Below are 24,264 nucleotides of genomic sequence, written 5' to 3'. Positions count from 1 at the left end.
GAGACAAAAATATGTCTACCCTCACTTATACAAGTTAGCACTGACATACCTGTGTACCCTGCCTCATCTGTGCCCTGTGAGCGAGTGTTTTCAAAAGCAGGGGAAATATTGTCCAAAAAAGAAATCGCCTACGACCTGCCACAGTGGAGAAACTGTTGTTTTTAAATAAAAACCAATGATGTGTCCCCTGAACACTAATCACTGTCCTTACCTCAATGTTACAAAAGCACAACTACTGTCCACACCCCAACCACACCTCACCTCACAGTAAATGATCATTTCCATTTTTAGCATTTCCAAATAATCATTTTCCATACTGCCAGTATAAATATACACAGTATCATGCCATCACTACAATATACATGTTTTACACACTGCTTTTGTTGTTGACATTTACAGGCTGTGTGCAAAAGGCCACACTCTTCAAATTCATGCCAACTAATATTTTTACGTCCAGTAGGTGTCCTACTAGAGCAAATGAAGCTTCAAGACGCTTTGCGCTGGGGTGAACCAATTGGATGAAAAGGTTCAGTGCTTCATGAAGCTTCGTCTGTCCATCACTACTCAAAACGGCAGATTTATTGCTGGAAAAATTCAAAAGATGAATACAACAAACTAAACTTGGATCTAGAAACTAGAAACTCAAAATAGGCAACAAGGAAACAACCCTGGAACTGAGATCTAGGCAGGAGCACGAGGGAAACACAGCAGTGAGGGTACATGATGGTGTGACATGACAACAGACAGAAGAAAACACAGGGCTTAAATACTCAAGGGAGTAACGAAGGAATCAGACACAGGAGGAGAGCACAGCTGGGATCAATCACACATAACGAGACATGGGGGAAGCAAAACTGAAAACATTAACAAAGGACGGGAGACTATCAAAGTAAAACAGGAGATGAAGACTAGACAAGGAAACATCACCAGACCCAGTACCGTGACTGTCTTATGTACTCTTTATTCCCAGCCTGCATTCATGGCCTTATCTGGGAACATCTCTTTTTCCAAGGAAAATCACATAGTTAAATTGAACATTAACAAACTGTGATAAGGTTTCACAAGTTTTTTCTTCAAGGCTAGTGCAACAATTTATCTGTTGGTAACCCATTACAATAAAATATCAAAAACACGTGTTAGTCCATTTTCAGTACACTCTGATAACAGCATGTTTACGGGAAATACAGACCTCCCACGCTGTCAAACTGTCAAAATTGTCTGTATGTCTCATTGTGCTCATATGCCTTGAATTCAAGCTCTTAAAAACATGATTTGGGGATTCTTTTGACTAAATAGTCAGATAAAACATAGTATACTGTTTATCACAGATCAAAGTTATCAAGAACATTTGTTTTGAAACTATTTTAAATTCTTATACAGTCACATAAAGTAAACACAGAAGTGTATGTGTATGGAGGAAATTATCTGTTGTTATACTTGCTTCTGCTTCTGATACAGCTCACACTACCCTGTATCCCTGAGCTGTGCAATCATCATCTACAAACTTCACTTGGTTCTTTTCAGGAACACAGTCTGCAGGTTTCCCAGCATAAACCTGCATGTTCCAATCATAACTGTTCCAAATTATATGATAGTCGTGATTTACCGGGTGTGAGTGTTTGCTGCTGAGAGTGTGGGAGAAGGGCACAGAGTGGAGGTGGTGCACCTCAACCATATGCTTTTGATAGCCATTAAATCTGAACATTATTTATTGAGATGGAGAAATTTATTTATTTATTTGACCCATCATGGCAGAACAGAATCCGAGTGGTGACAGGATTTAGGACAGGAGATGGGGAGGAGGTGGTCCATCACTGTTACTCAAATTTGTATAAGAGATGAGCTATATATTTAGAACTTGTCATAAAATACAGCTTCATAATTTTCCCACAATCAATTAAACCCAATAATAATTAATGCACAAACAGAGAAAAGCTACAAAGCAATATCAGGAAATCGGTTTTCTCCCTCTTCTTTTATTAAAATGATTACATTACTCATTAATTATTAATTATGGTAACTGTTAGTCCCAAAGCATATCCCTGAAAATGTTGGGCAGTTTGCATCTTTGAAATAAAAAATCTACTTGATTATATCTCAGCCAGTGGGAAAAAACAAAAACAAAACCTTGACTATGGATAGTAACGTTACTGTGGATGATAGTTATAACAAGGTGTAGTAGATTAATCTATCCCAGTTTAAACTAAATAAAGAAACAGAAACACAGAGGGAGCTGTAAATGAAACCAGAGCTTCATGGTTTAACGTCAACGATGCAGGAGCTCTTTATGTCTCTGAAGCTGCTGCAGTCGAAGTCAGCAACCACGGTCTTCAGTCCAGCTCTGTAGGGAGTCGTGGTAATCTTGAGCTTCAGTGTGGCCTTTGGCTCTACCTCACCCAGGTCACTGTAAATAGAAAAACATTATTATTTTTTATTTTACTTCAAGCCCTGTTTGGATGAGAACCTAGGCTAGTTAAGCCAACTTAGCTTGGGGGGGGAATAAAGGAAAACGGTTGCCTAGCTTTAGCTAAACTCTTTACAAAAGCAGTCTGTAAGCAGTAATTAGGATTAGCATACTGTTTCTTTTTATTTTTATCTTTATGCAAAATGGAATTGTGAGCTGGAACTATTTATTGGTGAACAACACTTGGTGGCACTACCAACAACATAGCACTGTAAGTTAGAAATGTTTCTTTTCTTTTGAAGACTGGAGAAAAAAAAGAAAATTTAGATTTGTTTGGAGCACTAAAATATGCAGCATGAATCAAAATCTGAAAGTCTTTTGTGGCCACTTCAATTCTTTGAAAAAACACAACTTTAATCAAAACAAAAGGCTACGTATACAAAAATGAGTAGTTAATGGATTATTTCTCTCGTTATTTCCTTTTTGAAGATTTTTAATTCTTTTTCTGTGGCAACATATCAGACACGTGGCAGACAAACGATGGCTTGAATTAAATAAGTTAAAGTTACAAGAAAATTTCCATGAATTTGTTTCATCTTTACACAAGCATCAATAGTTTATGGTTTAAAAGTGTTGTTTTAAAGATATTTTACATAATGAGGTTACTGCATTAACATCAATATTAAACCAAATGAAAATGAGTGAACTGGCAGAGTACAAGGAAAATAAAGAGTTTTTTTTAACCAGTATTATTGAACCGCTGAGATGATGAAATGAAATCTGACTAGAATCAATATTTGTTTTTGTAACTCTCACATAAAAAGCAAATTACTGTTTCACAAAAAGCATCTGGTTGAAGATGGGAAATATTATCATTAACTCCAGACAGTCACATTGTTCCTTATACCCTGTGATTGTAATGAGTTAGATTGTATGTTAAGTCTCAGTACTGACCTTTGCATATAGTCTGATTTAAAAAGGCCACATCCAATGACTGTCAGGGAGCAGTTCCTCAGCCTCTCATTGAGCGGGTTTTTAAATTCCACCTCCAATGTCATTTCATGGTTCACATGGACTGGATACAAAACCTAAAAGAAGCACAGATATAGTACAGCATTAATGTGCAGCAAATTATAGAACAAAGTCCAGAATTTTCAGAATCTCATAGAACCTGTTCATCAACTGAGTTCAGGTGACGCTTTTTTGACTGTCAAATAACCAATCAGCAGTTATCGTTGTAAGGCCATGCCACACAGCCAGTCTACCGTATACCATGAACACATACTTTGTTACCAAGTAATGTCATTAGTTTGAATCTGCTTTCACTTCCTGTGTTATAAAATCACGCACTTCCTTATATTACACACAAAATTTGGATTTTAATGACCTTCATGGAGATGACTGGTTGCTCTAGGGTGATGTTGGTCTCAGTCTGGTAGTATTCATCACTGTCACTGGCCACTGCTGAAACCTTTATGCTGTCGTAGTTCACCATATATTTACTGTAATCTGCAAAGGGGATCTGGATAGGTATGGCCACATCTGTAGGACATACAGTGAGAGGCAGGAATGTGAGAACTGATCCAGAGATTCATGGTATCATCAGGAAACTTTAATTTCTTGTTTCTTTCTCATTTCTTTCATTTCTGCACTCTAAAAATATTCATGGTGTTTGTAGGTAGAACTTAACAAAAAAGCATTTTTCTACTTAAAAAAGTAAGTTGTCTACATGTACACGTTTCAGTGAGTTGACTAATCAATGTTAAAAGTCAGTGCAACACAGAAATTAATAAACACCTCCTTAACTTAAATGTTTGAGTATATTGAACAAAATACTTTTGTCATCAATCAACAACAGAAAATATTAAGTTTGTGTAACATGTAAAAGTGAGTTTGAACATCCTTCGTGTTTGAACTGCCCATAACTGGACCATAACGAAAAAATAATTACAACTGCCATAAAAAAAGAAGAAACGGAAAAAAACAGAGGTTGGCACCACTACCTGGTAAGTTTCTTTTTTTATAGTCTTTTATAAATATGTACTAGTTACAGGAATTTACTGCTTAAGTTTAGTCTGACAATGGCAGCTGCATGATGTGAATTGACACTCTGTGTTATGTTAGTTGTTACTCTATAAAAGTATAAAAGAGTGTTTGTATTTTTTCCTGTTGTTAATGAAATCTGTCAGTTAAATCTGTCACTCTGGTGGTTACTTTGGTTAGCCATAGGTGTGTATGAGACCATGCATACAGCAGAGGGTAACCCCGTAGCATATGTTCGTATCATCACAGGCGTAGCAGTTGTCTGCATTCTTATCACTTTGTGGGAGTAGAGGTGTGTTCGGTGAGTTAACTAAGCATTGAATTTCAAAATAGATTAATTACAAGTTATATTTGTACACTTTAAATTTGATGGTTTTAATCATAGTTTAGCATAGTAAAGTTGCTAAAGTTAAAGTTGTTAGCTAGCTTTCTTTTAGCTAGCAAACGTTCCTCGCAATTGTACATTTTTCCACTTATACTTAAAATTTGTCACTTGTCAGGGTGCATTTGGTTAGCTGACAGACCTTGCAGACAGCAGAGCATGTTCAATTTGAACCTGTATATGTTCAAATTAACCAGTCAGCAGCTGCCTGCATTTTTATCATGGTGTCAGAGTAAATTTGTGTTTCCACGGTCTTGGGTGAGGTAACTAATTACTGACAGTGTGAGTAAAAGTATTTCTATCAAATGTATTGGTATTTTAAGCTCAAATGTGAAATATGCCTGAGGTTAAAGTTAGTTGACCTAGCAAGAAAAAACAAAATTGTGTGTGTGCACACAAGACTTGCTTTCGTTACCTTCTGCAATTGTAAGCATAATGTGAAGTGTGGGATTGTGGCATGTCAACAGTGGTCTTCAAATAATTAAAAAGAAAATTCTCTCACACATTTGGATATGACACAATTTTTCCAATTTTAAACTACAGTCTGTAGATTTATTTAGTTATTTATTTATTTTTTGAATTTTGGATTCATCTTTTCAGTGTTTCATTGTAGTGTTTTAGAGAAGGTTTTATACTTAAAATAACTTGTTAACTCAAAAGCCTTGGTAAGCCTTTGTAGTCTTTTATAGTCCTTAGAACTCAACAAAAACTGTTTGAAATAGTCTCCAAATCTAGGTTACATTTACTTTCACTCACCTTATCCTACTGCTAGCAAAGGGTGCATTGAAAGCAGGGCAGTATGTAACAGATTAAATTCAAGTTATAAAAATTAAATTGTTTATTGGTTAAAAACAAAAATTAAATCAATAATTAGCAAAACGCTAGTCCTATGAATGTAATATGTTTGACTTTTGGCCTAGTAAACTTTTTTTATTCTCCAGAGTTCGGTGGAAACAAGAAGAGAGGTCACAATCCATTGCCTGGTGGTGTATTTGAAAGAGAAAGAAGAGGATCTCTTCAGAGAACAGCTGGTAGGTAAATCTCACATTGTTTTGTGTTATATTTTTAAATAGCACATAAAATACCGACATGTTTCTTTTTAACCTACTTGCCAGGATGGTGAAGAACAGTTCTCAGAAGAAGTGGTAAAGATCGTAGTCACCAGACGTGCAGCAATGTCTCTTCCAGCGTTGCTAAAATTGTGATTGAAGGAACAGCTGTCCTGGAAGACCTTGATGTGCCCAGAGCATGTGCCTTAATGATGGGACTTATAGACGCTCTCAATCTGAGCTACCCCAAACAAGTAAAGAACACTCTAGAGGTATTCCAGAAGGTGTTTCTGGAACTTGATGGGCTTAAAGCCAGCCCATGGGTAATGTCTCTTAAGTACAAACTTATATATATATATATATATATATATATATATATATATATATATATATATATATATATATATATATATATATATATATATTTGCCGCTTTATTTAATATACCTTTACAAATCTTTATAGTGGTTCTCAAAGTTGGTCATCAGGCCCCACTGCTCTGCTTGTTTCTAGTAATAACTAAACACTGTTGATTGGCTGGTGTGTTCAGTTAATCAGAGGTTGTAGACACCATTGTGGAGTAAGAAAAACAAAGTGAATTGGTATAAGATAAGATAAGATAACCTTTATTAGTCCCACACGTGGGAAATTTGTTTTGTCACAGCAGGAAGTGGACAGTGCAAAAGTTATGAGGCAAAAATTAGAATACAATAAGAATAAATACAGTACACAACTGTACAGAATAGAATAAAATAAAATACTATATACAGTAGAATAAAATAAAAATAAATATACAATAAGATAAAAATAGAATACAAATACAAATACTATATACAACTGAGTAAAAATACAACGATGACAGAAAGGATTATTGCACTTAGTATTATTGCATATGTATGGATGTGTGTGCTTGATCAGTTAAAGTCTTTATTATTGAGTCTGACAGCAGTGGGGAGGAAAGACCTGCGAAATCTCTCCGTCCCACACCGTGGGTGCCGCAGTCTCCCACTGAAGGAGCTGCTCAGTGCTGTCACAGTCTGCTGCATGGGGTGGGAGATGTTGTCCATCAGGGATGACAGCTTAGCCGCCGTTCTCCTGTCACTCACCACCTCCACTGGGTCCAGAGGGCATCCTAGAACAGAGCTGGCCCTTCAGATCACCCTGTTCAGTCTCTTCCTGTCCCCAGCAGAGATGCTGCCGCCCCAGCAGACCACACCATAAAAGATAGCAGAAGCCACAACAGAGTCATAGAATTTCTTCAGGAGTGGGCCCTCCACTCCAAAAGACCTGAGTCTCCGCAGCAGGTACAGCCTGCTCTGCCCTTTCCTGTAGAGGGCGTCTGAGTTATGAGTCCAGTCCAGTCTGTTGTTCAGATGAACACCAAGGTACCTGTAGCTGTCCACAGCCTCAATGTCCATACCCTGGATGTTCAGTGGTTGCAGTGGAGAATGCTTGTGCCTGCGGAAGTCTACTACCAGTATGTTTTAGCTTCTGATTCAACACACCTTGTCCAGGTAATAAACATGCTACATTTTCTTTTGTTACTGAGGTTGTTTGCGGAGGAATTGTACTGAAATACATTATTGTTTTTGCCCACTCATTTATAATTAAAGGGCTGCTGTAATGTTTGATTTATGTTGTATGACACAGAAGTGTATTACTTCGAAAATGTTATGCAATAAACTGTTTCATCAGTTGGAATAATTTAAATGGCTATGTTTGCATGGATAATTGTGAGTAGGATATATGTAAAAAAGTAAGTTAGATTAACTCAATTAATGTAATTTGTCAACTCAATATTACCAGAAATTCTAAATTAATATTAGGTTGCTTAAACTTAATTATGCTTTTACAGGTCAAAGTAAATCATGTTGGTTTGTTGAACCAGTTGAGTTAGCCAAACCTAAAAATTACTTGCTGGATTTACTTAATAATATGCAAAATTTGTAACTTAAAAAGCTGAGTGGAAATTGTTACCTCAATTTTTTTAAGTTGAGTCAACAAAACATTTTTTAGAGTGTGAGACTTGGGGTGGAGTTTGAAGTAGCAGCCTCAAATCATAGAAATCTATATCATTTCTTTTTTTTCTTTTCAAATAAATTACAATGCTGACCAAAATTGTAAGATAAGAACTGCAGACCTTGTCCAGACAGAAGTGTCACGTGCTGCACTTTGTTCAGGATGTTGTCCGCTGGATTGCCGTTGTACCTCATGGCCTGAGCGTTGACACGGACAGACAACACCTTATTGGTGTGATCCTTACTGCTCAGCTTGAGCCTCAGTTTAATGTCCTGGCCATTTATCGCCTTGGTCTCCTGGTGTTGAAGTTACATTGAAAGTTATGTTGAAACCAAGCACACCAGTGTTTTTCTTGTGACATTACCAATAAATTTGATGTGTCACATGACCCTCTTCCTATTGAAAAAAAACAAAAGTTGTATCCAAGATGGCCGACATCTAATTGGCCACCATGGTCACCACCCATCTTGAGGAGTTTGTCCCCTCACATATACTAATGTGCCACAAACAGGACTTTAATATCACCAACCATTCCCACGGTGTATCCATATAAATGGCCCACCCTGTACATCAGTGTGACAGGTTGAAGGACTACTGCATATAAAACTGTTCAGTTAATACTAATTCATATCAGTTCATATAAGGACAAATAATGTAAATATGGTAAGAAAATGGTTAAGAGGTTATTTTTCATGTTATATTAATGGCTTTCATGTTACTTAAGAGAACTGCAATCTATACATCACTGATCGGCTAGTAAGCCTTTTCTGGGATCGATTTGTAGTGTCTCTAATCTCCACTAGGGGGCTTTTGTAGCATTCTCCTCACTGCATGAGAGACGCAAGTTATAATAACTCTCGTGATTCTTTTCCCCGTGTTTTCAGGTAAAAGTGCTTAAAGGTTGACATATTTTCAATTTGTACACTGTTAAGGTATCTAAGAGGTAACCCTTCATTGTTTTGTAAGCTTTAGAAGCATATATTACAGTTTTGTGCACATATACATGGCGGTTTTGAGCCTCAGTTTTGTACTTTATAATGGAAATTAAGATAACGGCAGGAGCTAAAACCGCCGCTATTGTGAACTATTTTTGAGGAAACATGTTCTGGCATATATAGTAAGCACTTTAGTATTTTGGTTTATTATTTAGTGTTTGTCTTCCACCATGTGACATTTAGCAGTACAGAATGTGAAACATTTCTGTTCATTTTCACTGCAATAAACGACTGCACGAGAGACGCAAGTCATAATCACTCTTGTGATTCTTTCCCCCTGTTTTCAGGGGTGTAACATCAGCCGAGATTCCGCACAACACTCCCCTCCATTCACCTCCTGAATCTCCGCTCTCCGCTCTCTTCCCAGCGAATCCCAGATACTGTCTTAGAGTCACTACTTTAAGACAGTATCTGGGTAACAGTGCTCCAATATAATGTTGTACCTGGTGGGGCAGTCTATATGCTGTCTATATTTAGAAAGTTCATGGTTTAGATTTGCTCTGTTAGAATCCCCAAGGACAATTGTGAAGGAATCCAGGAATTTTCTTTCAAGGGTGGTAATCTGGTCAGCCAGTGCGTTGTTTGCATTGGCCTGAGGAGGGATGCAAACTCCAACCAGCATGAAGGAACAAAACTCCTGCAGTGAATAAAATGGTTTGCAGTTGATGAAAAAAGTTTCCAGGTTTGAGCAGCAGTATTTCTGTAACACTGCGACATCAGTACACCAACCTTCGTTGATGTAGAAGCAGACTCCACCACCCTTTGTTTTCCCTGAGAGCTCCGCTTCACGGTCCACCCGATGAAGTTGTAAGCCCGGCAGATTTCGCTCTGTCCCCCAGGCAGCCTTGGGATATTCTGATCACTGCCTGGTCCATCTTATTGCAGTTTAAAGGCAACAACTCAAACATGCCAAGCCTGTATTAAAAACTGTGAAGAAGTGGACTAACGCAGCAAAGCAGGAACTGTAGGACTGTTTTGACTGCACTGATTGGACTGTTTTCGAAGCTGCATCTCAGCATCTGGATGAGCTGACGGACACTGTCTGACACTGAAAGGCTGCACCATTTCCAGGGTCAGCAGGACTGGCCACGCCTAACAATCAGCTGCTTTCTTGTAATTTCAATGGTGCGATGAGCAGTGTTGTTAGTCACGCAGTGAAAATTCACCTTGTTAATTCCTGCAACAAAAAACACAACATGAGTACAAATGTAATTATCTTAGAGAGCCACAAAAGCAACTATAAGTATGACATGAAAAGCCTTTGTTAACTGGCAAGCTTGAAATTTTACAGGAAGTTATAATTCAGAAATGGTAGTGATGACATTTGAGTCACAGGTTTCCTATCTTACTGTTTTTAACTCTTCTAGGATTCAAAAATATTCAAATTATCTCAAAAATATCTCAGTTTTGATCATAAATTCCTCTGCAATGACCTCTTTTTAAGTTGTTATTTACTTCCTGTTAGTGCCCCTTTCACATATTGTGGGCTTTTGAAAACTGTGAAAAAATATAAAATAGTTAATAATTTTCAACTATTTTCAAACATCTGTGAGAACAAGATGATTTTATTTTATTTTTTTAGAGAATCAATGATTAGCAATCAATATTCACAAATTACTAAATTCCACTTTTAAATCAACCCCGGTGAACTTTCATTTCTCCCGTCACCACCAACTGGTCGGAGCACATAGCTGTCCCTCCCTGATCCTGGTGCTACTGGTGGTTTGACCTTAAGATGACAGTTGTTATGATTTGGCAATATAGAAATAGATACAAACAGAACTGAATTAAATTTAATAAAATTCAGTTGAACTGAATTTTATTAAATTTTAATTCATTTCATTGACAGTTGGACAGTAATTAAAATTGAAGTTTATCTGTTTAAGTAGAAGTAGCTGAGCTGGTTTGGTGATATGGTTGTTTGTCATCTGGTATTCATTCTTAGAGTATCAAACTCATCTGGATTCATTTCTGACTATATATTTTAACTATCAGGAAAAATCTCTGAAAAAGTGAAAATGTACCACACACCACGCCTATGGCTTTAAGCCTGATGCCCTCCAGATAAACACCTGCTGATGAAAGCCAATTGATGGGGCGATCGTGGCTCAAGAGTTGGGCGTTCGTCTTGTAATCGGAAGGTTGTCGGTTCGAGCCCCGGCTCCGACAGTCTCGGTCGTTGTGTCCTTGGGCAAGACACTTCACTCGTTGCCTACTGGTGGTGGTCAGAGTAGGCACCACCAGCGCCACCACAGGGCCCGGTGGCACCAGTGTCCGGCAGCCTTACCTCTGATAGTGCTGTGGCTACACTGTAGCTTGCCATCACCAGTGTGTGAATGATTGTGTATAGTGTAAAGCGCTTTGGGGTCCTTAGGACCAAGTAAAGCGCTATACAAATACAGACCATTTTACAAGCACAAAAGGCTTTAATCATTTTTTATTTTTTATCAATGTATATATTTTTTTCTCTTGGTGGACTAATAATACAGTAGTACTGTGTGAAAGCATTGAGCTACCTGTAGTTTCTTTATGTTTAGCTAGGAAAAAGGGAAATATGTGCATTGAATTGTGTGAAAACGTACAAATCGATGAAATAGATGATATAAGGCATCAAAAGGGAAGCAGGGATTTGAGCACCTTCCCCTGCCTGTACCCATCAACAGTAACATTTACATTTTACTAAATAAAAGGATCTGGCTTGCATCAGTCACATGATGACCACAAACCAATGCTCACCCTTGATGGCAGAGGGCGCTGGTTACGAGCCGGGAACGAGCTCGCAAAGAGTATGCACATTTTTTGTGTACACGTTGTTAAGTTTTCTTGTGGCAACTGACGAATTGAAACAAATGAGCACACTGTGTGTGCAACAGTGCAACAAAACATTAGCCGTACTTTTATTAACTGCACAAGTAGTGGTGGTCATTAGCCGCTAGCTAACTGGATAAGGGTGTCATGGCTCTGTAGCTCTGTCCATCAAAGTGACACCAAAATGTCACTGTATGCACACGTGTGTATGTGTGCATGTTTTATGTGTATAGATTTTTTTTGCTACATTGTTACCCTACCATGACCACCCATTTGTTTTTCCCTAGTAATATTCCAGTTTCAGTTCATTTCCCACAGTTTTTTAAATCTGTTGCCTTATGGTTCCAAGCACTGTCACCAATCTTTGCATTTTATTATTATCTCATAACACTTGTTTAATCAGCTACCATTTCTCCTGTGGACTTTTTAATGTCTACAGTCTCAGATCAGCACAGCCCTGCCCTCCAGCACTACCAGCAGCAGGAGCAGCAGCAACATTGTACCCATCAGGTAACACATATGCTACATTTGCTTTGCATTGTCCCCACCTAATGACAGCGATATAGCATAATGTAATTCCATATTAGATTCTTGATGAATGTGGGTCTTTCATATTCAGCCTGGTTCTCTGTGCCACTTTTTAACTTTGAACACCCGCCCCTTTAAACGTCTGTGCACAGCACTGGTGTGTTAGGAAAAATTGGGCCTCATTTACTAACATTTGTGTGGGAATGTTCTTACCCTGTGCAAAAAATAAAAATATGCCACCATATAAAAATACTGTCAGATTTATGAAATGTGTACAAACCTATTTTGCTCTCAGCACCGTTCGTAGGTCAGTAAATTTGAATTGTTTGGAACCAACAGCCTTGTTGAATCTGTATACTGCCCCACAGCAATTTCTCTGTATAGCAACACGTTTATTTCCAGGTGAAGCAAAGAAAGGGGTGAAATGAGAGACAAGATAAGACAAGAGATCATGGAATATGTTTCAGTTGACAAATGCTTCATGGTCACAGCTGCAGTGATGCAGATGTCGCACCGGTCTGTTGTGGTGAAGACAGAGCTCAGTGTAAAAGTAAAGCTGTTGATTTACTGGTCGATACGTCCCCTGTGCTTTCCCTAAGTGATAGCATTTTGTTTCCCTTTATATCCCTTTTTTTTGTAATTACAGGATCTGACCTACTTACTACTTTCTGTTAAAAGGGAGTTCTTCTTCCTACTGTCAACTAGTGCTTGCTCATAGGGGGTTGTCTGCTTATTGGGGTGTTTTTCCTCTCAGTGTTTTTTTAGGCTTTTTACCTTTCAATATAAAGTGTGCAAAGAACAAAGTGCCTTGAGATGAGTATCAATGTGATTTGGCAATATGGAAATAAAATTTAATAAAATTCAATTCAATTGATTTGTATAAACTCATCACACTGACAGTTTGATAATAACTGAAAATAAAGTTTATTTGTTTAAGTCGAACTAGTTGGTGTACAGCTGGTTTGGTGATATGGTTGTTTGTCGTCTGGTATTCATTCACAGAATATCAAACTCATCTGGATTCATGTCTGACTGCAAACTTTAACTGTCGGGAAAACTCTCTGAAAAAGTGAAAATGATGATGAAAGCCAAGCACAAAAGGCTTCAATTTAATTTTTCTTATCAATGTATCTTTTTTCTCTTGGTGGACTAATAACAGTAGTACTGTGTGAAAGCATTGAGCTACCTGTGATTTCTTTATGTTTAGCTAGGAAGAAGGGAAATATGTGCATTGAAGTGTACGGTAATGTGATTGGAATAATTGGGCCTTATTTACAAGCATTTGTGTGGAAATATTTTTACCCTGTGCAAATAAATAAAATATATAAATCAAACTGAATGTAATGAAATAGAACTGAAAAATATCTGAAAAAAGTGCAAAGTTACTCGACACCACACATTGATGTCCTGAAGATAAACAGGTGTTAATAAACATATCAGCAATGGATTTATTATCTGTTGCTGGACTATTATTACAGTACAGTGTGAAAGTCTCTACCCACCTCTTGTTTTGTTTTTTTTAATATTTTACTAGGAAAATGGTAAATAAATGTAGCAATTTATTAAATTGTGTACAAGCACATGGAAATATAGGATATAAGGCAAAAACAGAGTTTGTACAACTCTAAGTTGTAGCTGGTGTGACCAACTTTATTCTTCAAAACTGCCTGCTCTCTTCAGTCATTCAAACATCTTTTTTGAATGTCGGCTGCCTTCTATTCTGTTCCTTGTCAACACACTACATTGGTAGTGTGTTAGGGATCATCGTCATTCTAAAAAAGGAACTTTTCCAGAAATTTACAGACAGATATTGCATGGTGGATCAAAATCTGATTGAGCATAACTCATAATTCCATCAATTTTAGCAAGATCTCCAACATCACTGGCTAAAGTGCAGCCCTGAATCAGGTCAGAGCGTTCACCATGTTTTACAGATGGCTGTAGAGACTCACTGTTGTACGGCTCTCATGAGGTCCTTTATATATATTGTCAAAAATTTGAACCAGAATTTTCAAATTTTTAATTTCTTTTAATTTTTTTTTTTTTTGTAATTTCAGACAAATGATTCTTGTTCAACCTTTTTCTAGTTGTCAGGTCATTTATATATATTTATAATTAAAAAAATAAAATGTATGGGGCGATCGTGGCTCAAGAGTTGGGCGTTCGCCTTGTAATCGGAAGGTTGCCGGTTCGAGCCCCGGCTTGGACAGTCTCGGTCGTTGTGTCCTTGGGCAAGACACTTCACCCGTTCCCTACTGGTGGTGGTCAGAGGGCCCGGTGGCGCCAGTGTCGGGCAGCCTCGCCTCTGTCAGTGCGCCCCAGGGTGGCTGTGGCTACAATGTAGCTTGCCATCACCAGTGTGTGAATGGGTGGATGACTGGATATGTAAAGCGCTTTGGGGTCCTTAGGGACTAGTAAAGCGCTATATAAATACAGGCCATTTATACTCACTGTTTGCCATCATGCCAGTTACTGGAGGGATCACAACGATCGCAGGTTTGGAAAGCAACAGCTCAGCTCTGAAAACAGAGTAGCAAACACTATAGGTTCCTGCCTTTTAAAGAGCCTGGCATACTTAAAGAGATACAATTCCTGCTGAAACAGGTTTTTGGGACATTTCTTTGAAAGGCAGATCATTTAAAACTGCCAACCAAGTGAGACTGATTAGAATTAGATAACATTTTTTAGATACCAGCTCAGAAAAGGGAAAGGGACTGCTTTAGTCTCCAACAGTTGGCATTATGTAGCTGATTATATCACATGAATTCTTTTTGCTGCAGATGCCATCAAACTCATAGATGAGTAAAGAGCACAACTAGCATTCACTGTGCAAATGAGCCAGTCGGACAGGTCCAGAGACCAGTAACCCTCTGGCAACCACCAATCACTATGAAATTGTGCAAGCTGCAAGCAAGTCTTCAGCTGCCATTTTCCATATGAAATACAGGCAACCATTTCAATCTGCCGGAAACCAAAACCACCAAACCAAACAGGGTTAAAAACAGCAAACAAATTTTTAACTTGAGCTTTTCTAGCATCACCGATCACCCAAAGCACTTTAGACTACAAACCACAATTATTATTATTAAATAATTATTTGATCCCCTGTTGGGATCCATACAGTACATTTATTTTGTGTTTTTTAAATCCAGATTCAGAAGAGTTTTACGTGTTTTAAAATGTTACAAAAACTATAACTAAAATTATTTTTATTTTTTATTATTATTATTATTATTATTATTATTATTATTATTATTATTAGCCTAATACTGTGAGTTTTGCTGACACTCATATGATTAATGATCCTTTTATTCTCAGTCGCTGTAATTGCCCAAGAAATGTGGGGATATTACACCGGTTTTAATGACTCTGCACCAACTGCCCATTTGTTTAAGAACTGATTTTAGGATTATACTTTTAAAGCCTTTCATGGCCCCAAAATAGAATAGAATAGAATATTGGAACTGGTGTCTCTGTACCAAGCAGTACACAGCTGACTCTAAAAGCAATCTAGTGTTAACAGTTGGCAGTTGTTAATTACAGTTTTCATTGTTAACAACAAATAACCTCAATGAAAAATCTTAAACCAGAAAAACTGTAATGCCAAAATTCCCATAACAAAACCCCACTTTCATGATTGCTATTGATGTGGCAAAGGTAAATTAGCTCTCAATTTACCATTTTGTCACAATGGTTATAACACAGCTGATAATATTTAAATGCACAACAAGCTGCTGCTTTGCTTAAATATGATCTATTATTGGAGCTGGGTCGTCTTAACTCTGCATCAGGTGATACTTTTTGTTTTGCAAACCTTTTTGTTCTTTATCTCATTGGGTGTGTCTCTGAAATGTTTCTGCATAAGTGCACACCTGTGCATTTTCAGATAACACATAGTTATGTGTGTAACACTATCCGATTTTTCGTAAAGATTAGATTTCAGTTATGTCAGAAAACACATGCTATTTTATGTTATCTTCTAGGTTGTTTAATTTCATAGCAGCTTGTATAAAGTTTTAGCAGGTGAGGGTACAGTGAGGTGAGAACAGCGAGACATCCTTCGAATGCCACTAAAACTGGAATTTTAATTCATTGTTATCAGAGATTCTTTAATAGGACATTTCAAATTTAGAAGTATTTAAAGTGATGTCCAGTTTAATTAAAGGGAAAATAAATCAAATAGGAAAATGATTAATGAAATACTTAAAATATGGTCTTTATCCTTTAAGGTCGGGTCCTCTAACAGTGGAGTACCTTTGCTGTTCCTAGGACTGCGCTCCTCTGGACAGAGATCTTGGATCTTGGTCCTAGCATCTGCTGGAGCCACTCGCCCAGCTTACTCTGATTACCATGGCGACCACTGTTACCTTTACCTTTACATAAAATTATATGACATGTGACATATACCGTAAATTGTTGTGTTGTTCTGTGAATAGTCAGTGAAGCATTTGCGTTGACATGACTGGAATTTCATGTAATAAATTTGTTAAACTCAAATATCACATTTTTAGAATCCTAGAGACAATGATCAAAGAGAAAACTAAAACAAATAACCACCTACAATAATAAGTAAAAGACAAAAAAGTAAAAGACAAAAGATTAAAATAAGGGAAAAAAAGAGAAGCAACTGAAACTGAAACAAACTGCATGCACACAATAATCAAATAGTTTTGATCAAATAGATCAAAACAGGCGCTGCAGGCCTGGCAAAAACTACTTGTATAAAACATAGAGAATATAAATACATATAAAAATGAAAATCTGTGAATGTAATCATAATTAGGAAAAAGCAATTATATTTTTCTTGACAGTTGGTTTTATTGATCTAACACCAAAGAAAAGATCCACACGGTGCTTTGTGTGACACCTGCTGGCCAATTTGGTTTATCGCCAGATCTTGAAGATGATGTTCTGTGAAAAAGTGACACATACGAGTCCTGCACAAGTCAAAACAATACTCATCATACCATTCTGTCAATAACTGTGATCAACACATGTTTTGGAGAAATCCGCATATAAACAAGTCAAGTAAATAATGAGACTGTTAAAGACAGCAAGCTGTCTTTAAAGAGGATGAATCAGTGGTGCAGATTTAAAACATTGTACAAGTTTGAACAAGAGCAGGAAGAATCAGGTGAATAAATGGGCCAATAATGAAGTTAGCTGGAAAAACAATGATCACTTTTCACAGAATAATTTTTAAATAGCAGTGACACCTTGTGGTGAAAAACCTAATCACCATCTCATGACTGGTTACCCTTCTCGCTACAGCAGCCAATTTAACTAGTCATTGTGAGGCTTACCATGCAGTGGGCATTTCCTTCTGTGCGTTTATGAAGCAGCTGAGAGTATTAATACGTTTATTAGCTGTCGCAACCTTTGTTGCTATCAGTTTATTGCAAGACCTGTGCATTTTTGTTGAGGGGAGTTGTTTCTAACTGTATCTTTGCATTCCCCGTGGTGCATAGCATCCATATGCTAGTCCAGGCAGTGAATGTTCTTGTGTTACCTTGATAAATCTGTCTGAATTTATCACTAATTGTTCATATTTACTAGTTCTGTTTGCATTGCTATTGTCATTCTTCATTGGGCAAGATACTGAATCTCAAGTTTCCCGAAATCAGTTCTAGAGATTAATGAAAATATTTGCATTGTTTATTGTAATCAGCTCTATCTATCCTTGGTCTGCACAGTATTAGTCCCTCTAGGGGCAAAGTTCAGAGAGAAAACTGAGCCTGATGTTTCAAATGTCACAATCACAAGGTCAGATATTGAGTTAAAATTCTGATGTTGAATGATGTTGTAGATAAAAGCCCATCATAGTAAGAGGAGTAGATGTAGTAACTGGAGAGCCAGATCATAGTAAGCAAGGCAGATGTTCAAATGGGAGAGCCGGTTTTTGACGATGTAGCAGCATGGAGGCATCTGCAGTGGGGGTGAAGGGAGAGAGGTGAATAATCCCATAGCAAGTGAAAATGGTGACTGAAGAAGAAACACGATGAAGTGCATCATGGGAATTCATCCATCTATCCATCCATTCTCTTCTTCTTATGTTAAATAGGGTCAATGGTTGCACTGGAGCCTATCCCAGCTACCATAGGGCGAGAGGTGGGGAACACCCAGGTCAGGTCACCAATCTGACATAGAGCTAATAGAAGGTGTTAAAAGTAGAGAAACAGATGTGTTAGGAGTAGAATTTGAAGCGTGGGGGTCAGTTGTAATGTGGTTGAACCAGAAGGTGGAGTGGGAGTTGTTAAATTGCTAGGGGCAGAAGTGGTTGATATGGATGAGGGGCAGAAGCAGTTTTTGATATCTGGGTAAAACTGTGAGACAGTCTTGTGTAGAGGACACTGTGTTCCAGGAAACATGTTAAACTCAGAGTCTGCTGTCCTCAGTTTGTTGTGCAGTTCTGACAGAGTCTTGGTCTGTAGATATTTGTGTTTAGATTCATCTGGAACATTTTCGCCCCAGTGTGCGCTAGCGATCCACATGTCCATGTTGGAGCTGTAGCAGCAGAATGCCGACCAGAGCATGGAGGGAATGTTAATCTTGTTGTTGAGGATGTTGTTAGAGCTGGGTTGTGCTCCAGTTACCACAAAAACTTCAGTGACACCACTGCTATTTTTGCAGTATTTGTCCATAACACATTTGATGCACCTCTCCATTTTGTTCCAGCTTCCCTGGTTGAAAGTTCTTGCTTGTGGAACAATGTTGGTCAGGGTGAAAGTAGCCATTTTGTCATCTTTAGTGAATGCATGAGAGCTTGGAAATATGTGACCTTTGTCATATGTTCCATTGGATTTGAAATCAGTGTCTACAGCCTGGTGATTGTAGATCTTCTCTTTGTCTTTTCTCCTCATGTTATTGCTGTCATTTTCATTCTCAAGCTGCAAAGAGGCTTACAGTTAGTTATGAATATACAGGGTGGGCCATTTATATGGATACACCGTAATAAAATGGGAATGGTTGGTGATATTAAAGTCCTGTTTGTGGCACATTAGTATATGTGAGGGGGCAAACTCCTCAAGATGGGTGGTGACCATGGTGGACATTTAGAAGTCGGCCATCTTGGATACAACTTTTGTTTTTTCAATAGGAAGAAGGCCATGTGACACATCAAACTTATTGGTAACGTCACAAGAAAAACAACGGTGTGCTTGGTTTCAACGTAACTTTATTATTTCATGAGTTATTTACAAGTTTCTCTTTGTTCACAGCCATTGACATGTCCGTGAGGAGCGGATCGAAATTGTGTTGATATCTGGTGAACGCAGTAACCGGGTCATTGCAGCAGATTTCAAGGCAAGACACCCTGCAAGACCACCCATCTCCCATGCTACAGTTAGCAAACTGCTTGCTAAGTTTCGTGAAACTGGTTCAGTGTTGGATTTGCCAAAATGTGGACGCAAGAAAACTGTCACTAATGAAGAAACATCAGTGGCTGTTCTAGCGTCATTCAGCAAGAGCCCACAGCGTAGCACTCGCCGCATGTCACTGGAGAGTGGCATTAGTCGAACATCCCTTCAGCGGATATTAGCTACTCACAAATGGCACCCTTTCAAACTCCAGCTACTGCAGCATCTCAACGAGGATGACCCAGATTGGCGCACATAATTTGCAGAATGGGCAAAACAAAAATTGGAACAGGACCCTCAGTTCACGCAGAAGATTTTGTTCAGTGATGAGGCAAACTTTTATGTGAATGGTGAAGTTAACAAACAAAACCACGGCTATTAGTCTGACACTAACCCACATTGGATGGATCCCTCCAAGACTGTTGGACCAACAAAAGTGATGGTTTGGTGTGGTATATGGGATACAATGATAGTGGGTCCATTCTTCATCAATGGAAACCTCAAGGCCACTGGATATTTGAAATTGCTACATGATGATGTGTTTCCCTCTTTATGCACTGAAGCTGGCACGTTCCCTGAGTTTTTCCAGCAAGATGGTGCACCACCACATTATGGGTGCCAGGTCCGAGCATTCCTAGATGAACAGTTTCCTGGAAAGTGGATTGGTCATTGTGGGCCAGTTGAATGGCCCCCAAGGTCTCCCGATCTGACCCCCTTAGACTTTTATCTTTGGGTTCATCTACAGGCAATTGTCTATGGTGTGAAGATACGAGATGTGCAGCACCTGAAACTACGGATACTGGATGGCTATCAGTGTGTGAAGAGTGGGAGAAGAGGGTTGCATTGACAATCCAACACAATGGGCAGCACATTGAACACATTTTATAAGTGGTCAGAAACTTGTAAATAACTCATGAAAGAATAAAGTTACGTTGAAACCAAGCACACCATTGTTTTTCTTGTGACATTTCCTATTGAAAAAACAGAAGTTGTATCCAAGATGGCCGACTTCTAAATGGCCACCATGGTCACCACCCATCTTGAGGAGTTTGCCCCCTCACATATACTAATGTGCCACAAACAGGACTTTAATATCACCAACCATTCCCATGTTATTATGGTGTATCCATATAAATGGCCCACCCTGTACAGTAGCACATTGTAAGATATAAATAAAAGTTTGATTTACAGTCTGTGAGACCTACCTGTGGCTCTATCTGCCAATGACTGCGGGGTCGCTTTATTTCTACGTCTCCAATGTACTTGTATGCAGAAAATACTGGAATCTTGTTCTTGATGTCATAGAGAGTTAAAAACCTTCTCTTGTTCTTATAAGTCTGGCATATAGGCTTGTACTGGTTCTGGTTCAGGATATTTCCACTTTCCAAGACACCAGGGACCTGAGGGGGAGTTTCCTCAAGAAGAAATTGTTTACAGATTGATACTGATGTGACCACTTCAGCTAAAGTGGGATCTATTGGAAGGACTAGGAAGAGCAGGGCAGGGATGGACAGGAAACAGGTTTGTATTGATGACATCCTCAACTGAGATGTGTCCTGTGGTCAGATGAAAAAACAAAAAAACTCATCAGCAATACACCTTAAAATTTTTGGACAAGACTGAACAACCTGTGTAGAGGAGTAATGCTAGCCTACACATAATGACAACAGGAGGTCTCGATTCTACAACAGATATGTACAAGGGTTGCATAAGTGGAAACGATAACATCAAGCTGCAGTGATCTTGCATTTAATGAGCCATTGTGATTCTACTTCTCTGCATTTGCAGACTGTGTACTTACAGGCCTTCCTTTCTTGGAAGGCCTGTAAGTACAAAGTAGGTCTTTCTCAGAGAGTGTGCTTTGGCTTAAAAAGAAGTTGAAGGGTGGTGTAAGCAAGTGAAATAAACAGTTATGATGACGGATATTAAGTCATTCATTGCTGGCAGAAAACATTCTAAAGTATACTGCTTACTTGCATAGAATAAGGTACTGTTTTAATATGTGGTTACAGGTGGCTTATAGAGCACCAGTAGACACACCTGTGGTAACAATTTCAACATCTTTTGTCACCTTATCACTTTCACAAGAGTTTCAGAAAACTTACTCTCACCTCTGATACTGTGACATCAAGGTCAATGAGATTCAAACTCGTCCGAGATTTTTAATAGATACACCTGTGGTATCAGTTTGAAGGTCCTACGTCATTTCATTCCTAAACTGGCGAAGTGACTTGGTGATTTATTTTTTTTTTGCACAACACTGGTCACTATATTCTTCATTTCCGGTTAATACTTGTACAGCTGCTGTTATTGTGTATATATTTATTTATATTTAGATTTCTTCATACATTCTTATATAGTTCTATATTGTGTATTGTGTATTTTGTTGTACAGTTATTTTATTTTCAACTTTAATTTATATATTTTATCTTATTCTTCCCAGTTAAATTTACCCTTCATTCTAATTTGTGTTGTACAGTTATTTCATTTTTAACCTTAATTTATATTTTATTCCTTCCTAGTTAAATTTACCCTTTTTAATTTTTCATATTTATTTCCTATCTTATTCATAGCCTTTTCCTTTTTTGTTTTCTTTAGGTCACGAGCAGTTGTCCAAGCATTTCACTACATATCGTACTGTGTATGACTGTGTACGTGACAAATAAAATAAAATTTGAATTTGTATTTATTCTAAATATAACATAGAAACATATCAAATGTTTAAAGGGGGAAAGAAAATCACAATTAAAAAAATATTAACTCATTTTGAATTTGATGGCAGCAGCATGTTTCAAAAAACTTTTATTTACTTCCCTGTCAATTCTGCGAACTGAGGACAACAATTATTGGAATTTGGGGAGAGTAATGTTATCTCACTGTCTTGTCTGATGTTGGATTTTAGCTGCTCAGCAGTCCAGGGTCTTCTTTGCCGCATTTTTCATTTTATGATACTCCAAATCTTTTCAGTTCCCAGAAGGTCTGGACTGCAGGCAGGCCAATTCAGCACCCAGACTCTTCTACTGTGAAGCCATGCTGTTGTAATAGATGTATTGTGCCTTTTTGCTGAAATATGCAAGACCTTCCCTAAAAAAGACATCTGAATGGGAGTGGATATTTATCTGACCTGTATATATCTTTCACCATTGTTGATGCCTTTCCAGATGTGCAAGCTGCCAATTCCATAGGCACTAATACATCACTGGATACCAATTGGTATCCATCAGAGCTGTAGGCTTTGGAACTGTCTGATAGCAAGGCGAATGGTCTCTCTGCTCTTTAGAGGTTACAGGGTCAGTGTTTTTCAAATTATATATAGAGTTTCAATTCATTGTCCCCACAGAACAGTTTTCCACTTTGCTTCAGACCCTTTTAGATGAGAAGATGGTGGCTTTTTTTAAAATCATATATGGTTTATATTTGAATGAAGGAGACTTGCATTTATGGATGGCACACTGACCTGTGTTACCAGAAAATGATTTGTGAAAATGTTATTTCTATGCCACATTCATGCCTGTTCTTTAATGCGGTGCCGCCTGAGGGCACGATGCTCACAGGCATCCAGTACTGATTTTCAGCCTTCTCCCTTCTGCAGAGAGATTTCTTCAGATTCTCTGAATCTTTTGATATTTTGCACTATACATGATGAGGTATTTAAAGTCTTGGCAATGTTCAGATGAGGAAAACTGTCCGCACTTTGTAGAGTTACTTTTTTGTAGATTGGTGAACTACTCTGAAGCACTGCCTCTCTAAGCTTATGTTTTTATACCCGAACATGTTACTGACTTGCTGCCAGTTAATCTTATTATTTGCAAAACGCTTCTGCTACGGTTTCATTTTCCACTTACTTTTCCAGGATTTATTTTTGCTCCTGTCCCAACATTTTTACAAAGTGTTTCTGCCATCACTTTCAAAATGGGCTAGTTTCTTTTTCATGAAAGTTGAATGTCTGTGTTTAAAAGCACTATATAAATAGTATATATAAATAGTCCACGATTCTAATGGAGACGCTCAATGCTCAGTTACTTTCTTAGTATTTAGGTGGAAGTCACATAGCGAGCATACAGCCTACAAACACCACCTCAAGTCAGTTCATGTTTCTTCATAAATATTAAATATTCATCTGTCATCCGAATGTGTTGTTTTCAAAACACTAATAATCTGTTCCTGTTCAACATATTCTAATTAGGTAAATTCTTTGTTCAGACCAACTTCATCAGTGTTCAATTTAATACATTTTCATTTGAATGATAATTTGAAGTATATATGCATTTTAACATTACATGTATATGATTTACCTTAAGTTAAATTTTTATATATTTAATAGTTAAATATTTATACCCATAAAATACTTTGTTCTGATTTTGCATTTCTCATTCATTCTTCGGCGACCATGACAATGAGCTAAAATGCCGTCACAAAAGTTTGTAAATGCTTTGAAATATAATTCTCTAGCATTGGTGAATGATTTCATTCTTTGTCCACATAAATATAAAAAGCTGCGAAAATTCAAGAGGATTAAAGATTACATTTTAAATGTAATACACACACAATATTAAAAAAGGACAAATACACTGAATAATCAGCAAGAAGACTTAACTTACCACTCTCAAGATTATCACTGAAACTCCTGTCACGTGAAAATGGCTGTGGAAACTGGGAACGCTTCCTCGGTTGTGTAAATA

The 24,264-nt window shown here is 37.8% G+C and overlaps 2 protein-coding genes across 2 annotated transcripts; both read right to left on the bottom strand.

The window, feature by feature from the left end:
- Window positions 1-1,707: 1,707 nt before the first annotated feature.
- LOC145421855 (protein-glutamine gamma-glutamyltransferase E-like) lies at window positions 1,708-8,570 on the bottom strand. Its single transcript, XM_080292756.1, has 4 exons — window positions 8,018-8,570; window positions 3,792-3,946; window positions 3,359-3,492; window positions 1,708-2,404 (listed from the first exon to the last, which is right to left on the bottom strand). Exons 1-4 carry the CDS (start codon window positions 8,088-8,090, stop codon window positions 2,254-2,256), a joined length of 513 nt encoding a protein of 170 aa, XP_080148882.1. The 5' UTR covers window positions 8,091-8,570; the 3' UTR covers window positions 1,708-2,253.
- Window positions 8,571-17,023: 8,453 nt separating this feature from the next.
- LOC113017270 (endonuclease domain-containing 1 protein-like) lies at window positions 17,024-24,253 on the bottom strand. The gene is made up of 3 exons (XM_080292751.1): window positions 24,184-24,253; window positions 20,788-21,138; window positions 17,024-19,114 (listed from the first exon to the last, which is right to left on the bottom strand). Exons 2-3 carry the CDS (start codon window positions 21,118-21,120, stop codon window positions 18,389-18,391), a joined length of 1,059 nt encoding a protein of 352 aa, XP_080148877.1. The 5' UTR covers window positions 21,121-21,138; window positions 24,184-24,253; the 3' UTR covers window positions 17,024-18,388.
- Window positions 24,254-24,264: the final 11 nt, after the last annotated feature.

This window comes from Astatotilapia calliptera, chromosome 3 (assembly GCF_964374335.1).
Source record: "Astatotilapia calliptera chromosome 3, fAstCal68.1, whole genome shotgun sequence".
Classification (NCBI taxonomy): Eukaryota; Metazoa; Chordata; class Actinopteri; order Cichliformes; family Cichlidae; genus Astatotilapia; species Astatotilapia calliptera.
This window is presented reverse-complemented; position numbering and strand designations above follow the sequence as displayed.